The sequence below is a fragment of the Vombatus ursinus genome, unplaced genomic scaffold, assembly GCF_900497805.2.
Source record: "Vombatus ursinus unplaced genomic scaffold, bare-nosed wombat genome assembly UNPS02014789.1, whole genome shotgun sequence".
Classification (NCBI taxonomy): Eukaryota; Metazoa; Chordata; class Mammalia; order Diprotodontia; family Vombatidae; genus Vombatus; species Vombatus ursinus.
In genome coordinates, this window is record NW_020954567.1 from 12696662 (window position 1) to 12716651 (window position 19990).

The window sequence follows — 19990 nt, forward strand, 5'->3', positions numbered from 1 at the left end:
TTGCTCTACTGAGTATGCTGTCAACACTCAGCTAACAACACCAATAATAATAAGTTGACTAGCCCTGTTTCCAGTTATGCCATTACTGCTTTGGAGATCACAGTGCTTATTAAGTCACTACATAGCATTGGGAATGCTCAGCATTTTCTGTTTTGTCTCCTTAGGCCACAGGAAAGTAATCTTTTTTTAAACTTCCTTTTTCCAAATGAGGATTTAGAAGTACAGTTTATGCAACAGTATTCATTTGATTCTGAACCATTTCTTCCCATTGAAATCAGTTTTTAACGGTTACCTTAATAAATGTTTGCCAGATTTACCTTTTGAAGCTGTCTAGTAAGCAGGCAGAATTTCACTGTTGCTACTAACCACAATGTTGGCAGCTGAATTACTTTTAGATTTTGGAGGGCTTCCTGTTTTGTAGGAACTTTCTACATAAATCTCAAAATAGTATTTCAAGGATTAATATTATTTATCATCCTGCCTAGAAATTTTCTTTAAATCTATTTAGTGTATTTGGTTTCCCGATTTAGTTTTTGAAAGTAAAATAAAGTAATGGTAGTACTAATAACTTCTCTTCATGTAATGCTTTCTATTTACAAATCGTTTTGCCTACATTATCTCACTTGATCCCCACCCTGTTGCTATACCTATTTTACCAATGAAACTGAGCTTAGAGTCCAAAATGATTTGTCCAAGGTCACACTGCTTATATTCTTCTGGAGAATACAACATATACTCAGGTAAATAAGTACAAAATAATTTCAAGAAAGGCTTCGTGTAGGGAGATAGCATCTTAACTGATGTTTGAAGGAAACAAGAAATTCTTAAGAGTAGAAGTGAGGAGAGAGTACGTATTAGATATTGTGAACAGAGATGAGATGAGATGAAATGAAATGTTGAAAAGAGACAAGATATTGAGGTCAGAGAAGGTAAAAAGCTAGAACAAAAAAGCCAATATATTTATTAACCTGTGTATAGGAATAAAGAAAGAAAAACAGGTTTTTGCCATAAACTCCCATTTCTGCTTTGATCTCCTTTTGAAGATATAAAATACTTGGGGGCAAGAACGTCCCAGATAAGAATTAAGCTTTGCTAAGGCCACAATTTGATATTTGTTAAATAATAAAAAAAACTTTTTTAAAAAAATATTTCTCATTTAAACTTGGCACTGGGCCAAGATTTAAAGACTTCTTCTCTGTTATAGAGATATAACTGTGTTTTTGACCCTCCTTTTCTTTTGTTTCCCTCAGTGGGTGGCTGGTGTAGTGGGGATGCCATTTCTAGCGTGGAACGATATGACCCACAGACCAACGAGTGGAGAATGGTAGCATCAATGAGCAAACGACGCTGTGGGGTTGGAGTCAGTGTTCTTGATGATCTTTTGTATGCAGTGGGAGGCCATGATGGATCCTCTTATCTCAATAGTGTTGAAAGGTAAGTGGAAGCAAGGTTTTTTTTCCTCTGTTAATAATGATAACTTTTATATAGAATTTATTCTGTGCCAGGCACTTGTGTGAAGCGCTTTATAGTCATTATCTCATTTGAGCCCTACGACAACCCTGGGAGGGAGGTGCTGTTATTATCCTTATTTTATAGTTGAAGAAACTGAGGCAAGCAGAGGTGAAGTGACTTGCCCAGGGTCATACAGCTCATAATTGTCTGAAGCCAGATTTGAACTCAGGTCTTCCTGACTCCATGCCCAGTGCTTTATTCACCGCACCACCTTGCTGCTGATTGTACATATTTGGTCTGAAATTCAGTCTTTCCATGAATTTAAGCAATAGATGTTAACAGTTCCTACTTTAGCGTTGTTCCTGTTATATTAAAATCACTACGTTTTTGTAAACAACCTTTAATTGGCCTTTAAAATCTTGAACTCTAAAATTCTCCTTTCTGACCGCAGCTTTCTGTGCACATGCAATCATATTCCCTCATCCTCTTAAACCTATGGTTTGTTCTCACTGCAACCTCTAGACCTTTATCTCTTTATCTTCCTCATCAGGTCTGTCAGCCCGCTTCTGGTTTCACTCGCCATGATTGCTCAACATTCAGCAATGCCTTTGTTAGTCATCTTAAAATCTTTTGCCCCTTCAACTTTCTGCGGGTTCTCAACCCTCTGGCACCCCTGCCATCTCTGCTTTTTCTGTTCATTCTTAGAGGACATAGAATATCCTGGATTAAATTAGCAAGCTGTGTTGATTGGGTCCACCTGAATTCTCACTGCCACTTCAATTCAACACTTACTAAATCTTTACAGAGTGCAAGGCACCATGCTAGGCACCAAAGATACAGAAACAGAAAATGAAATAGTCTTGCCTTCTCTCCCTTTCTTTATTCCCTCCAATGATTATGCTATACTTTTCCACTCTATTTAAACCCCAGACCATGCTGCTGGTATTCAGTAGATGAACTCACTTCTACATTATAGAGAATATGAAGGCCATCTCATTCAACTCTTTGCTTCTATGACTTAAAACTTTTTTGTATCTTCACCCTTTCACCCTTCACCCTTTCTATCCTTCTGCCATCCTATCTCAAAGCAGTCGACCTTTCTCCTTAACACTTTTGCTCTTGTCCCTATCCATTCCCACCTTTTTTAGGATCGACTTAATCTGTTATTCTTTTGCAGATTCTTTCTTACCGCCTTTGCTCCTACCTTTCTTTTTATTTCTTTTCCCTCTACCTATAAACAAGCTCATATCTTCCCTGTCCTAAAAAAACCTTTCTTAGTCTTTCTCAAAGTACTAAAGCACTATCCAAATTGTAAGTTTCTTGAGTATATAGTTCTGCTATAGCATGACATATTTGTTCCCAAAAAGCACCTCACTGTGCAGAATCGCACAATTAAAAAAAAAGGCTTATGGGGAAAATGAGGTTGGGGTACAACACTCAAAAACTTTGAAAATGACACAGAAAAAGATAGCAACCTAATAAAAATAGTTTCATACATCTTAAATGCTTAAGAAATAAATAAATACTATAATAAATACTGGTGGCATCCATAGCCTCAATGTGCTGCTTGACCTGTGTCCCATCTATCCAGGCTGATAGAAGTTTTGCACGAGTTGGGTAGACCACAACTGTAGGCCTCTGGAAGGAGGGGGAGGTTTAAACCTGCCCTTCTGATCTGCCTCCTTCATCAGAAGATACATAATAAATATGGATGGCACTTTACCTTGACAGAGCCCTGAAATCTGCTTGTGGAAGTGAGTACCGGAAGGGTGGTAGCTTATAAGTTACTGTGGTGCAGTTTTCTCTGGAAAAGGTAAAAGGTGCAGAAGAAATTGCACAAAAGCAAACTTGAAATTCACATTCTGCTCAAAAATGTTCCCTAATATATCAGTCTCATTAGAACAAATTTGCATTTCCAAAACAAGCATTTTAAGAGAGTTGACTCTTTATGCAGTTCTCAAATGCATCTGTTATCTGTTATCAATGTCAGCATTTCCTCTAATGATACCAATTACAGCCATCCATGGCTACCCATCCTGTGTGAATCTACTCCATGTCTTCTCATAGCTTTGCCATGGGGATCAAGTCAGTGTCCTAGGTTCCTATTTCAGTTTTGCCTACAGTCATAAGGAGACCAGTATGGCATATGAGCTGTCCATTATCCTTCACCTTGACCTCATAACAATCTTCTTTTTTTAGCCCTTCACTTCTCTTATAATATCCTTTGTGCTAATTTGCCTTTGTAATTTTCCTTTACAATTCCAAAGAGTTACAAATTCCTTGTTTGTAATATGTTACAGTCTGCTCATACCCAACATTTGACTCTTCGTTCCCCCTTTGGGTGATTAATTTCTGGTTTTCAGAGACTAGTGTTCCATTACTCACAACCATATAACATCACCAGAAAAAAAAAAAAAGGTGTTAAAAAAATGGGTCTTAGTTTCAGGGAAGAGCTTGGGGGATATTAAAAAAGATTCTACAATATCCTAAAGCTAGTTCAGCCTGTTCTGTTCGGTATTAGGCCCTCTCATTGTCCATTTGTGTTGTACAAGATCTCTATTTACTGGTAGACAAATTGTAAAGATTGTACCACTACATTTTGTAGTCTGAACAATAGGTTTTTTCATCCACTTAGTTTTTCCTATGTGGCTAATTAGGAAAACACTTTAGAGTTTCAGAAACTTATTTTATTTTAGAATGTAAGATCTCTGAGTGTAGAGACAGTTATAGATCTTTTTTTTTAGGAAGTTATGTAATACCATGGCTTGATGCAGTCAGCACAGCGTCATCTACAAAAACAAACATCTGAGGGACTACATTATTTATAAGGAATCTCTTTGATTATAACTCCATGCCAGATATACTCCATCTATCTTCTGGCTCTTCTTCCTTCTCTCACCGTCTTATTGTAGACATTAATCAAAAGTTCTAGGCTCAATCTTCCCTCTTTACACTTTGTCCGTTTCATCCATTCAGCTGTCTGTGAAGATGTTGCGTATCTTATATCTACAATTCCTACCTATGTCCTGAGCTTCAGACCCACATTTTCAGCTGTCTGCTAGACATTTCTACCCAAAATCACTATGTCTGAAATTTAACTAATTACTTTTCCCTAAAATCTATACCTCCTGTTGCCTTCTTTGCTTCTGTTAACTACATCACCATTTTGCTGGTTCTTCATGCTTAAAACCTCAGAGTAATTTTTGACTTTTTTTCCCAATAGCCAATCAGTTGCCAAGAATTTAGTCTTAGTCTTTAGTCTTGCATCTAAACAAACTCCTTTGATTTTTATCACTTACTTTTCCATTTATCTCTGTAGTCTGTAATGGTTCTTCACCTTTCCAAGTGATAGTATTTGTGTAGCATTTTAAGATTTGCATTATCTCATTTATCTTAATTTACTTGATCCTTACAGCAACCCTGCGCGGTAGGTGCTTTTATTATCTCCATTTTACAGATGTGGAAACTGAGACTAACATATTAAATAATTTCCCCAAGATCACAAATCTAGTAAGTATCTGAGAAAGAATTTGGACTCAGGCCTTCCTGACTCCAAGTCTAGCACTGACTGTATGCACTGTACTACTCAGTTCTATTCTGAATTCTAGTGTAGAATAATCCAGTGTATCCAATGAGATAAAAGCATCTTCCAAACTTAAAGTATTATATAAATGTTATCTGTTATTATCCAGCTTTCAAAATGTAGATTCTGAATTGTACCATGTTTCCAGAAATCATTAATAAAACTGGACTTCCTAGTGGACATTGTTTTAGACATTATAAACTTACAGAAAGCTTTAGAAAAAAGTAAATATCATCATGTGTATCCCCTTTGACAAGAATCTGTAAATTACTCTAAGGTTTCCAGTACTTGCAGGGTAAACTAAACTCAGTTGTTGATTTATTTTGACAGGTATGATCCAAAAACAAATCAGTGGAGCAGCGATGTGGCCCCTACCAGCACTTGCAGGACTAGTGTTGGAGTAGCAGTTCTTGGAGGTTATCTGTATGCTGTGGGTGGACAAGATGGCGTCTCTTGTCTCAATATTGTTGAGAGGTGATTTTTCAAAAATAATTTTAAATGAATCAAGCAATTATTAATTGCTTACTGTGTGCCAAGCACTGGGCCTTTTTATACAAAGAAAAAGCAAAACTGTCTCTACACTCAGGGATCTTACATTCTTAAAATAAAATAAATTTCTGAATGGAAAGAAATGTAGAAATCTTTTAAAAGAAGCTATTACATATAGATTTGGAGTAATCAGGGAAATGTTAAGTGCATTTTTAAAAAGACGAACAGGAAAAATGTTCAGTTAATCTGAAACTCTACTACTTTTTAAGACAACTCCACATTGTAAGGATATTAATAGAGCCTGCTAAGTGTCTATTAGTTGTCCTTCATTCTCACCATCTAATTAGTCCATCCCTCTTTTCATTCATATATTTCTCTTCTGACATTGTTTGTACCACTTCTTTGTAATTCCTTGTTTTTAATGTGTTATCCCCTGCTCATGCCCACCATTTGACTCTCCATTGTGCTTAGGATGATTCTTAATTTCATTTGTTCAGAGACCGTAGTGTTTCATGATTCACTCTCATAACAACAACAAAACAATGTTGGGATTTTAAAAATGAACCTTTGTTTCAGGGAGGAACTTGGGGATCATTAAAAGAATATTGCTAAACATAATTCTCATCCCCCTAGTTAACCAGTCCTGTCATCTACTCTGCATTCTTTCTGCAGTTATATAAAGTGAGTTCATTATCTCCATGTTAGCAAGCATTTATTCGTATATTTTCCTTTCTTGAAATCTTTGTAGTTTTATGGAAATAGCTTTATATTTATGTGTAGTATGTTCTTTCTTCCTCTACATCTAGGGCTAATTCTAATATTCCCTTTTGTAGCTCCCTATGCTGCCTTACACACGGTTGTCTTTTTTTTTTTTTCCCCTGGTCTTTGTTCACTCATTTTAGTTGTGTCCAACTCTTCGTGATCCCATTTGAGGTTTTTTTGGTAAAGATACTGGAGTGGTTTGCCATTTCCTTCTCCAGGTTATTTTACAATGAGGAAACAGGCAAACAGGGCTAAGTGACTTGCCCAGGATCACACAGCCGGTAAGTTTCTGAGGTCACATTTAAACTCAGGTCGTTCTGTCTCCAGGACTGGTGCTCTATCCACTGCACCACCTGTCTACCTTAGAGCTCTATAAATGTTAACACTAAATGAATTTTCACCATTTTCTACTTATATTTCATTCCTACTGTGACATAAATCCACACGATTTTTTCTCAACAGCTAATTAAAATGTTAATAGTTTAACTGTATTTGACAATAAGCAAAAATATATCTTCAAGGATCTTTGGTGTAATGTAGTTCCTGCCAAAAAAAAAAAGCTCCCTCTTAATCAGAATGTACACCTGGTCTTTATATTTTCTTACTACAGATATGACCCAAAGGAGAATAAGTGGACTCGAGTAGCTTCCATGAGTACCAGGAGACTCGGAGTGGCGGTGGCTGTGTTAGGAGGGTTTTTATATGCTGTGGGTGGCTCTGACGGGACATCTCCTCTCAATACAGGTTAGTCCTTTCTAAGATTTGACTCCTTCCTTAAAACAGATGAAAAAGTTGCCAACATGCCACCACTAATAACAGTAACAGTGGCTAATGTATAGCACTTGCTATGTGGCACACACTGTGCTTGGCACTTTACACTTGTCTCATTTGATTCTCCCAACAACGCTGACAGGCAGGTGCTATTATTATCCCGCTTTACAGATGAGGAAATTGAGGCAAGCTGAGATTATGTGACTTGCCCAGGGTCATACAGCTACTAAGTGTTTGAGGCAGAATTTGAACTCAGATCTTCCTGTCTCCAGGCCCACTGTACTACTGCCTAACTGCCCTAGGCAGAACTTCTCTACAAACAAGTTATTGAAGCTTCCTTTCCTTGTTCTAAAATAGCAAGAGTAGCAGTTACCCTCTGCACACCGAGCAGATGGCTGTTTATCCCCTGGCATTCCCTAAATTTCCCTAAATTCTACAATTTTAGCCTTCTACCCAAAGTGTTCATTCTTCTTTTCTTTCCAAGCTATTAGACAGCTATGGAAAACAAGAATAGGATAATTTCTTTTTTTTTCTTTTTCTTTTTTTTTTTTTTTTTTTGGCTTAGGCAATTGGGGTTAAGTGACTTGCCCAGGGTCACACAACTAGTTAAGTGTCAAGTGTCTGAGGCCAGATTTGAACTCAGGTCCTCCTGTCTCCAAGGCTGGAGCTCTATGCACTGCACCACCTAGCTGCCCTAGGATAATTTCTTTAACTTGGTCACATTTCCAAAGAAATTCTTTGCATTAATCCATTCCTCATATCACTATCCAAGAAAACAGATAGTCACTATTGATAAGAGCTGGTGATTTTAATCATTCCCGGTCCCAGACTCAGAGAACATTTTTTTCCTGAGCCTGTTATTATTCTCTGTTTGTCTTCCCTGACATGAGGAGTAAGACTACTGTGAGCAAGAGATGATTGGAACATTTCAATATTATAATGGAAAACAGATGTTAGAATAAACCAAAAAGAGATCCCTCAGTTGGAAAAATATGTGATATTCCACATTATTAGAGGTGACTTTCCATAACTGCCCAATAGTAAGTAGTTTGCTATATTTAAGAGTGTAACATGGGGGAAGACTAATATCTGGGCTTCCTATTAAGAATTTGCCTTATTTAAAACCATAAAGCATTGAAGTTACAGTGATTTGGGCTTACAAAGGTCCACTGGCAATATATACTGAAGAGGTGGAAATGTTTGAGGAATCCCTTAATGATTTTATTTCCCCTGCAGTGGAGCGCTACAACCCTCAGGAAAACCGCTGGCACACAATAGCCCCTATGGGGACCCGTCGGAAACACCTCGGCTGTGCAGTGTATCAGGACATGATCTATGCAGTAGGAGGCAGAGATGACACCACCGAGCTCAGCAGTGCTGAGAGATACAACCCTAGAACCAATCAGTGGTCTCCGGTGGTGGCCATGACATCCCGCCGAAGTGGAGTAAGTGCCAGGGATCTGACTGGCTTCTTTTTTGAGAATTATCAGGAAAACATTTAGTCTGTTGGAAAAATCTGATCTCCTTTAAAGTATATTGTAGTAGAATGGAGGCTGTAGATTGCTATTACTTAATTGTTTAGTTTATTGCAGGTTTTGTTTTGTGTACTTTTGTCACCAGCTAAAACTTATAGTATTGAATTATCACAGTTAGAAAATTGAGTTTATTTTTAATGTTTTGTATCTTTTCCCACTTTGTAGGTTATCTTCAACTACTTCTTTCTCCCACCCTAATTCTATCTGTAACCATTATAGCAATATACTCTATACTCCTATGATTAAGCCACCAAAAGGCAAGTACAAGACACCACCCATCTCCAGGAGTCAGTTTTATTCCAGTCCATTCTAGGCGTACAGGTCCAGATCAGGTTGACTTGGAAGATTTGTTGAATGAGACATAGCCCTGAATAAAGGTGACTTCTAGAAGTTCAGGTACAGCATACGTTCATTCTGGTATATTTTTAGTACTTTTTTTAATCCCAGACTTACTTCAAAGAGAACAGGAAGGGACCAAGCATTTATTATGTTCCTGCTATGTGCTTTACTAAAGTGCTGTACTAAGCACTCTATAAATATTATCTCATTCACTCCTCACAACAACCCTCTGAGGTCAGTGCTATATTATTATCCCCATTTTACAGTTGAGGAAACTGAGGCAGACAGCAGTTATGTGACTTGCCCAGAATCACAGAGCTAGTAAGTATCTGAGGTCATTTTTTAATTTAGCCTTGCGTCCTCCAGGACCTGTGCTCTATCCACTGCTATGCAAATCCAGGTGTTATTAAGACAGAAATAGCATCTTCCTGCTACCAGTCCTACCAGTTAAAAAACATTTATTGAGCACCTACTGTGTTCCATGCCCTGTGCTTAAAGAGCTCATATGCTCCTACTAGGACATTATGTATTGGGGTGGGGAGCGTGCACAGAATATATTCAAAGCAAATGCCAGGTAGTTTGGGGAGGAGGGACACTAGCAGTTGTGGGAATCAGGAAAGACTTCATATAGAAGGTAGAGCTTGAGCTGAATGTTGAAGGAACAGAGGATTCTAAGAGATGTTGGTGAAGAGGGAATGCCTTCCAGGTGTGAGGAACAACCAGTACAAAGGCAGGGAGGTGGGAGACGGAGTGTCCTGTGTGAGGAATAGCAAGATGGCCAGTTTAGTAGAACCATAGAGTGTGGGAAAGGGAGTAATATGTAATAAAGATATTACAGTTTTGGACCAGGTTGTGAGGGAATTTAAATGCCAGACAGAGGATCCTAGAGGCAATGGAGAGCCACTAAACTTTACTGAGTAGGGAAGTGGCGTGGTCAGACCTGCCCTTTAGGAAAATCACTTTGGTAGATATGTGGAGGATGAGTTGGATAGGAAAGAGAATGGAGGCAGAGAGACCAGGGAGGAGTCTACTACAGTTAATTCATGTCAGGGGTAATGATAGCCTGAACTAGAGATGTGGCCATGGGAATAGTGAGAATGGTTCAAGTATGGCAGATGTTAATGTGGGGGGGAAATTTTGCAAGATTTAGCAACTTAGGCTAAAAAGTAATAGGTGTGGTGAAGGAGAGGAGTTGATGAAGATGCCAGCTAAGATTGGGAGACTGGAAGAATGTTGGTGCCTTCAACAGAAATAGGGAAGTTTGAAAGAGAAGCAGTTTTTAGAGAAAAGATAATGAATTCTGTCTTGACCATGTTGAGTTTGAAATGTTTTTGGAATATCCATCTCAAACTGTCCACGAGGTAGTTGGTGACGCAGGCCCAGAAGTCAGGAGAAAGACTAGGGCTACACATATAGACTTAACAGTCATCTGCACAGAAAAGAACATTTAACTCGTGTGAGTTGAGGAGGTCATCAGTGAATGAATGAATAAAAATTCATTTATTAAGTGTTTACTATGTGCTGAGCCCTTTGCTAGAGATACAAAGAGAAAAGACAGTTCCCTGCTCTCAAGAAGTTCATGTTCTAATTAAAGGAGATGACACATAAGGAGAGCTTAGCTGTAGGATAGATGAAAAGGCCTAAATCAGTGTGTCGTCCCTGCAGGGAGTGTAGCAGCCTCTACAGATGGGGGCAAATGGGCCTAAAAGGGCCCCAGAGAGCACTGGGAATTCTGGTTTCCCTCGAGAAGAGTAGGAATAGGGGACCATTGTCCAGCCATAAAGGGTAAGAAGGGGACGTTGGCCAGAAAGATTGCAGGTGAGTTCCATAGTGGCCAGGGCAGAGAAGGGGGAGGATAGCAGAAACAAAGAAAAAGTTATTTTAAGCTAGCATGAGTGAATACTAGATTGCACTAATAATAAACTAAAATATCAACAAAGCTCAAGCATTATAGTAACTAGAGTGGAAATATCAACTATTGACTCATATTACCTATAACTAATGAACAATCTTTTGGCTTAAATTCAGAGAATTTCAGAATTGAAAATATTCTCAACCATCTAATCCAAACCATAGCCCCAGAAAAGAATTCTTCCCTATAACTTAGCTAAAAAGTGGTCATTCAGCCTCTGCTTATAGAGTTCCAATGATGGAGGATCTACCGAGTCAGCAAATTCCATTTTGGATAGCTGAACCTTTCCTTTACTCAAATCTAAATTTGCCTCATTATAACTTTCAGAACAAAGCAAATCCTTCTTCCATTTGTCATCCCATCAAATACTTAAAGATAACTACTACCTCCCTCTACCCCGTCTTTTCTGCTTCAGGCTAAATGTCCCCAATTTCTTCAGCTAGTCCTTAAATGGCATGAACTCAAGGTCTTTTACCATCCTAGTTGCCATTCTGTAGATACTCTCCAGCTTATCTATTCCTTTTGATATTATTATTGTATTCAGTTGATTATATTTTCCCAGTGAGTGAGATTCCTAAATAATCTTATATTAAATCATTTTCTTCCATCTGAATATTAATAAATGTTTTGGGAGATGTTGACTTTTTCTGACATTTTTTTTAAAATCAGTGTAATTTTCTAGATTTGGTCATTTAACAATAGATTTATGGACTTACCCATTTCCTTTTCTATTTATATACAATTAAACTGAAAATGACTGCATGTGAGTGAAGGGATTCAAGTGAATTTGAACAGTATTTTTTGATCTAAGCCTGTGATTTCATCAGTATATGGAAGTTCAGATAAAGAATGTCCCCATACCAATACAACTGTAATACATTTTATAGTCTGAGAGTGTTGCATGATATTAAATGATTTAACAATGGTCACATAAAGAGTGCATATCAGAGGCACGATTTGAACCCAGGTTTTTCTGACTTGGAGGCCAACCCACTTTCCACTGCTGCCTCTTATTGAATACTAATTAATAATGATAAATATAATAGTTGATATTCATGTAACCCTTTCAGGCTTTCAAAGCACTTTTTTATACATTATCTCATTTTATCATAGAGCTTAAAAAGACCAATCTAATTAGGAAGACCAATTTAAAATTTACTATGACTTTCTGTCTCCTGAATAGCGTTTATGTTTTTTCCCTGTAGGTTGGCCTTGCAGTAGTGAATGGACAGCTTATGGCAGTAGGAGGTTTTGATGGTACAACATATTTGAAGACAATTGAAGTTTTTGATCCTGATGCTAACACATGGAGGTAATCTTTAAGCTGTCCTGAAAAATCATCTCTTTCATTCACAGCAAACTTGGGTCTTTATATGAACATGAGATAACATGTGATCTGAAAAAATCTTAAATAATTGAGTCAAGAACTTGTTCCTTTTGGAGTTCATTGGAAAAAGACTAGTAACATAGCATTTAATTTGATTTGATTTGAACCTCCTTTGAAATGAAATGGTTAAGTGATCTAGCTTTAAAATCTTTGTGTCTTTATATCATTTGAGGTAGTCATTTCTTAATCTTATATTATAGATCCTTCCTCCTAGTTAGAAAAATTTTTGATAGAGTAATAAAGTTCCTGACATTAGTTCTTCAGGTATTTGCTCCTTTGCAATGTAACTCTAGTCACAGAAAGAAATAATCCAAAGTTTTTCGTTGCAATATCAATGTTGCCTTGAATCTATATGATGCCATTTTGCCAAAGTATTTGGACAACTTTTACACATAATCAGATTATAATAACTCTCTATGATTCCACAGATAATATCCTAAAAAATATTTCATTATATATTCATAGAATTATGATTTTAAAGCTCTGAGGCCCTCTAATCCAACTTGCTTATTTTATAGATGAAGAAACTGAGACGCAGAGACATTAAATGACTTCTGGTAAAATAATTAATAGATTTGGGAATAGAAACCAGATCTCCTGATTTCCCAGTCCACTTTGTGTTTACAGATGGGGAAATGAAGACATGAGCTTAAGTGACTTGCTTTCCCTTACTGTGAGGTATTTCTTTTCATCATGGGTTTTAGGTTTTTAGAGGGAAATGTTGGATAAGGACTCTTTGGGAAGTCATCCAAATTTTTCCATTGATTCTACCATTTAATTCCATGATCTTATGCGCAGCTGAGTTTCTACATGTGTAAAAAAGGAGCCCTCGAATGTTTCTAAAGCACCTTCAATCCATGAGGTCAGTGCAAGTATTACCATCCCACTATATAGATGACAAAGCTGAAGCTTAGGTGAAGTGGCTTGCCCAAGATGACATAACCAGTAAGTGTCAGAGCCAATATTTGAATCCATGTTTTGTTGACTCCAAGACTAGTGCTCTTTCTGCCATACCAAGCTGCCTCCCACATTTCCCAAGTTAAATTTGTGAAATGCTTTAGGATCATCTGAGAGATCCTATCTGATTTTTATAAATACTTATCACAAGGGGCCACTAAGTGGCAAAGTGGATAGAGCTCTGGCCTTGCAGTCAGACCTGAGTTCAAATCCAGCTTCAGACACTTGACACTTACTAGCTGTGTGACCCTGGGCAAGTCACTTAACCCCAATTGCCTCACCAAAAAGCAAAAAAAAAAATCTTTTAAAAGTTCTGTGTTCTGTTCTATGGAAATGCTTCTTCTTACAGATGGTTGGGTGGATCCATCTGTTTTAGACACTGTCCTTTCTGTAGTAGCAAGATTAGACATCATTGGGTCATAGAATTTAATGCTTGAAAGAACCTTACAAGTCACCTAGCCTTTATACTGCACTGTTCTGCCTCTGTCACTTGTAAACTGAACAAGTTTGGACAGTAAATTATTGAAAACAACACTCTTTCAACTTAAGCTACTTTAGACTGGTTGCTTATATTAATTGGCAGATAGTTTTAAAATAATTATCTTTGTAGATTTATTTCTTTAGAAATCTGTCAGATCATGTGGAAAGAAATTAGTGTCATATGCATTGGACTGGCACGAATTTTTATAATTACTATTTGTTTTTAAGAGTTCACTTATATCAAATACTTCCTCCCATTATTTGAACCCTGTGCTAAACTATTTTGCGAAGAACTCCCAAAGTGTGCTTCTTTGGTAGGGATTTGATTTAATTTAGCCTGCTTACTAAACTATGACATGCAAAAAAAAATTGCTAAAACCTGTAACCAGGTATTACCAGGTGCTGTAATCTCTACAAAGAAAAAATAGTGAATGTACTAGACTAATACAAAAAGTGCTGATTTAGATGTTTCCCCTTGATATGAATTAATTCGCTCATTCATTCAGCAAATTTATTGAGTATCCACCACATGCCGGGCCCTGTGTGGGCTGCAGAGTTATGTAAGATCTGGTAAGAAAGTGAGAAGGAAGAAGGCTGAAAACTCTGTTACTCAGCATGTCAGCTGTGCCAGCTGCTCTGACCTGATCTTCAGAGGCTCTTCCTGGGACAGTGGTATGTTTCCAGTGACTGGTTCTAGGTTCAGCCTTTCTGCACTAGACCCAAGAGAATTTTGCCCTCATAATTCTTGTAATCCTCCTTCTCTCATAGTCTCTTCACCACTGCTTTCTTTTTTTTTTTCATCAGCACCAATCTCTTCAAAAAAAAAAAAAAGAGGAAAATTATACTAGTCAGTTTAGAGGACCTAAGAGAGACCAGATTTCTCTCCAAAGTTATAAATGTAGCAGCATCTGTTTTAGTATTTCAGATTAAGAAAAGAAAAAAGAAACAATCTGCTTGGAGTTTGGCATACTTGGAATATTGTATGCTTTGTGGAACCATTGAGCTTTTTTACTTTTGATCTCATAGTCCTAAAATATGGTTCCTCCGTCCTCTTCTTAGGTTGAAAAGCTGGATGGCCAGCAAACTGAAATGGGTAATGGTGATTTAGTCTGTCACAGAAACTTAAGAGTTGGGGGGAATCTCAGAGGCCATAAAACCAAATGGAACCTGCGTGGGATCCTCGCCATAGCGTCTTGTCAGGAGCAATCAGTTACCCAGCCTTCCCTTGATCCCTAGAGAAGCAGCAACTTTTTCTTTTAAACAGCTTTCAGTTTTTCCTTAGGTCAAAACTAGATCTTTTGCCTCCCAGCAGTTTCTACCCTTTGACCCTGTTTCTGAATACATTTTTAATACTTCTTCCATTCAACATCCTGTCAGGTGCTCAAAGACAAATCCATGTTCCCCAGAGTCTTCTCTCCTCCAGGCTCAATAACTGTAATTTCTTGAGTTGGTTTTTGTACAGTGTGGCTTCCAGTCCCCTTGCCCTTCTCACTGTTCCCTTTGAGACTCTCCCATTGATGTCCTATAAGGCGTAGGGTTCTAAACAGAACAAGTTCCTCAGGACCTGTGACCTCAACAGATGAATCACTATCACATCTGGTATTCTGGACATGCCCCTCTCAGGGCAACCTAGGATACCAGCAATGAGTGATTACTCACCTTGGACTTGGGTTTGGTTTTTTTTAATCATAGAGGTTTTTGTTCTGTTTCATTTTTGGTTTTAAATCCTCCATTGCCTAGCAGAGTATCTAGTGTGTGATAGACAATTGACGAAGGCATATTGACTGAGTGATGGACTAATTATTTTTAAAATAGAATTTGAGTGGAGAAAGCCCCAAAGTTATACCTTGCCATATTTTGTTTTTCATTTTTAACTATAAGGTATGTCACACCAGAGAAATTTATATGCTCAGTAAACGTTTTTGACTGATTTGTTATCTTGTGCTGGTTTTATGTGGCTGGTTTTTGAACAAAGATTGAACTGTTAGAAAATCTAACACTATTTCTTTTTTTGCAGGTTATATGGTGGTATGAATTATCGTCGGCTAGGGGGTGGTGTAGGTGTGATTAAAATGACACATTGTGAGTCTCACATATGGTAAGCGTCTGTGAGGAAGCCCTGTGGTTCTCGTTCACATATATGCCTGTGTGTCTAGTAGAAAGACTCATTGACTTTGGAGCTGTATGAGGTTCTTGAAAACAGATCAAATTTTATTCTTTGCCGGTGCCTCAATGTGGAAATATAAATCCAGTGACTTTTCTGAAAAAGCAGCTATTGGAAACTACATTGGCTGGACTCTTCCCAACACGTTGAAGCTTTGCTTATGTTTTAATTTTTTACATACCTTATATGCTTTTTGAGCAAAAAACCTTCAGAGCACTCCAGCATAAGCAAGACCCCAGAACCAAAAGGTGCATTGGGAGTCTGGCAAAGGGAACAAGTTGCCTCTTCCAAGATGAAATGAAATGGTTTTCCACATAGTGGAAACTGTAGTGTGGAGTGGGCAAAAGTGGAAAATGATACTGAAAACATTGCTTTTGCCTTATTTACAGAAAGCTTCAGAAAAAAAGTACTTGACCTACATGATGCCACCTTTGCACAAAAGTTTTTGACAATGTGCAGAAGAATATTTATTTTTTGTTTTCTTTTGTTATATAGTTTTCTTTGTACTTATCACCTAAAAAGGAAGAAAAAAAGATAAACAGCAACACCCATAATTGTAATTTTAAAGTGATTGACTTTGAAAATGCTCATTTGGGGAGGTAAGACTACATATAACCTATTTTTTCCTGAGTATTCCAATTCTAAAACTATATATGATGGATCAGCTCCTAAGAATCACAATTGCAAAAAATAGTTATCCAGAATACATTAAGTAGTCAGCCTTCTTACTTATATGAAGTTCCACATGACTTGAAAGTCTTAAAAAAAAAACAACTCGTTTTTAAACATTAGAAGTCAAAAAGGAATGTTAAGTCAATAAAAGAAGTCTAGACTCTCAAATGCTGCAATTTTCTTCAGTGACAACTTGATTCTTGTTTTCCTATGTGAACTTGTTGTTCATTGACTGCTTTTATTACAGTCTTTTTAAAACAATATTCCTCCTAGGTTTTTCTGCTAGAACTAGAGCTCTGCTCAGTGCCTCTAAAAAGCCAGTTAGGGGACCCTCCTGTACTGCCTGGAGAACCCTGCAGAATCATCTGCAAACTCTGCAAGAGTTCTTGCTCAAAAGCATTGCAGACTGAAGCAACTTTGCTTTCTATTTCCTTATCACTACACGGACCACCAGGGAGAGTTGGCATCTCCCCCTCAGTGAACACTGTTATGCAAGTCCTTCCACTTAGTGCGGAGGACTGGAGAGGCTGAGGCCAGCCTGCAACGAGATGGGATTCTGCAGTTTGTGTAACAGAGTACATGTTAGTGAGCGAAAACCAATTGAGGCATCTGACTAACAATATTGTGTTTGTTGTGTAATGCTACACACTGTTATCTTCATCCTCGCTGGTGAAGAGCTAAGCATGTAAGGTTAGTGAAAAGGAAAAGCAATGATGAAAAACCCTCATTTCTTCTGGGTTTTTTCCTTGTTTCCTTATTCATGTGCTTGATATGAAAGTCTTGGAATAAGACTTCCATGATGACAACAAAAGTGAATGACCATCCCTTTTTTTCCCCCAACAAAAATGGTTGGCAACTCTTGTGTTTACATTCGAAAATCATTTGCACCTTTACAAGAAAAAAAGAAGTATTTGGTAAACAGTTGTTTACATGTATCATTTATGCTTTTTCTAGCATGAGTAACTTGTTAAAAAAAAATAGTGTTTACCTTAATAAATTTCTTTAATGCTGTTTAGTGCTTGTTCCTTTTTTGGTTTAGTGACCAGTATAGCTGTCTAGCTGCTTTCCACTTCCTTATTGATGTGCCTCATAGATTGTCTTCACATTTCAGATGTGAGTAATTTAAATTTAAAGAAATAAGAGAATTATCAGCCAAAATTAGGAAGCTTAATTATATAGTTTAACATAGGTTGAGATAGCATTAATCCTCACCTCTGTAAGCTTTTTCCCAGTGTAGGAGTTCAGAAAATGATTATAACTTGAAACACTGTCAGGAACAAGATACCACAATAGATTGCATGAATCTCTTGTTTTAATTGAACTATATACGGTGTTGATTAATAGGAAATATATTCATATTACATAACCTAAGGTTTCTGACTTAAGGGTTTTTCCTTCTAGAATGCATCATGTGTGCATTTGCAGCATCTGGTAGCAAAATGTCCAGTACCGTCCAGACCTATTGATAGTGCTTCTGTTCAGAGGAGAGGAACAAAATCCTAAGAGTTGCTAGAATTAGGGAATCCCCAGGCTTCAGAAACATGTCACAGGACCCGGATCTGGGAAAGTGCACCGTCTACCACTTCAGACTCTTCTTCACCCAAAGTCTTCAGCGAGCCTATCAATCGATTCTTGTCTTTGGAAATGCATTTCTTTTTTTTTCTTTTTTTTCTTTTTTAATTTATAGTGGGTGTTAATTTAGAAATAAGATTTCTTTACAGCCATCTTTCCTGGTATACATCCATTCCACAAAACAAAAGATACCATAATGCAAAACAGTTTATCTTATATGTACTAACATATGTGTGTGCATGTATATTGACATACATGCACACAAACACACACACACACACACACACCCCTAATCCAACATTTTTTTTTCTCCCCAGCTGTGGTAGGAATCTGGCAAAGAGACAAAGTTGCCTCTTTAGAAAGATGAAATGGTCAGCCATGTAGTATTCTGTGCATCCACCTGTGAACTACTTGTACATAGCAACATTTTCTCAACCATAACCAAGCTTCTTTGGTGAAGAAGGGAAAGGATGAGTACCTACTCTGCCTCTCCCCCAAATCCCCAATAAAATTTGCTTAGGGCCAAAGGTTGTGAAATAGTGGTGGCTGCGTGTGCTATTGAAGGAGGCAGTGGGGGGAAGAGTGGGAACCTTTTAAAGGTCTAGGTTTGAGCAGATGAGAAAGAGAAAAGAAGAAAAAAACAAAACAAAAGGAAATAGAAAAAAGACAGGGAGAAGAGAGAAGTGGAAGAGACTTGAAAATTAAGGGGAAGAAGAAAGGCCGGGGAAACTCTTCCCCTCTGTCCTGTAAATAGCTTGTGAGAGCTGGATTCTACGTGAATGACTTCAAGAAAATCAGTGGTAGTGTGGTTTACTTTCAACAATCAACAAGCACTTGTTATGTGCCAGCACAGTTCTAAGTGCTGGACATATAAAGAAAGGCAAAAATACAACAATTCCTGCCTTCTAAGAGCTTAAATCCATCAACAGTGTATTAATTCATTGGCTGTTGGGCAGATTTCACATTTAAATGCTCAATAAACATTTAATGAATTGAATCACATGTGTATAATTAGAAAAATGATGGCATCTTCCTCAGTGGGTATTACAATGCAGGTGGCAAAATATAGTGATTCTGTTACATAAAAACATTCTGTGATGCCATCTAAGCTGATTGACAGGAAATACACATGAACTTGTAAAGCCTGAGGTATTAGTGACTAAGTCCTTTGGGAAAAGCAGCCCCTTCAAATCATCTAAAACGTGCATTGCTGTCTTGCTCTTTGTGTTTAATAGGTGGCAAATCTCTTCTCCAAACTGAGTATCAATAAAGTGCTACCTATAACAATCGCCAACTAGTGAAGAAAGGTAGAGTAGAACATGCTAGGTCATACATGTCCTTACAACTATTCCCCATGAGAGAAGCATGTATGAATGCCCAGCTGGAGAAAGCAGGCCCAGATTAGGGCACTGGTATTGGTTGTCTTTTATCTTCCAGTCTTCAGGGAGTTAATCCTATAAAGGTTCTAATATGAAGATAATCTTGTATAGTATATTTCACAAGCACCCTGTAAGAAATCAAGTTTTTCTTCCATAGGATCAGACATATTCAAAGAAACAACCATCCTTTAACCAGATAGGGGCTTCCTGCTAATAAAAAGCTCTTCTCCTAGAAAGGTTTGGAGGCTTCCTCAGTAAGAAGAGCAGATCTAGCTAAGTGACACTGTAAAATAAGGAGTTGGATTAAGTGATCTCTAAGGTCCCTTCCAGGTCTAAGCCCTAGAGATGTAGAGTAGTACAGAAGGAAAAGAAACCTGGATCTGCAGTCAGAGGGCATAGGTTTCAATACTAAATTAAACGTTATATAATTTCATGAGGCTAGGTTTGGACTAAAAGATCTCAATCCTACCATGCTAGAAACAAAGCTTCCCTTCCCACTTTCTACAAAGAATAAGATTTAGAGCTAGAAAAACCTT

The 19990-nt window shown here is 37.7% G+C and overlaps 1 protein-coding gene across 1 annotated transcript in view; it reads left to right on the plus strand.

Moving 5' to 3' along the window:
- Window positions 1-17518, plus strand: part of KLHL20 (kelch like family member 20) — a 58951-nt gene extending 41433 nt beyond the window's left edge. The window contains exons 7-12 of the mRNA XM_027868557.1: window positions 1251-1434; window positions 5366-5509; window positions 6897-7030; window positions 8294-8502; window positions 12049-12155; window positions 15685-17518. Of these exons, the coding sequence (XP_027724358.1) occupies window positions 1251-1434; window positions 5366-5509; window positions 6897-7030; window positions 8294-8502; window positions 12049-12155; window positions 15685-15769 (863 nt within the window). The 3' untranslated portion in view covers window positions 15770-17518. The remainder of the gene's footprint in view (window positions 1-1250; window positions 1435-5365; window positions 5510-6896; window positions 7031-8293; window positions 8503-12048; window positions 12156-15684) is intronic.
- The last annotated feature ends 2472 nt before the right edge of the window (window positions 17519-19990 follow it).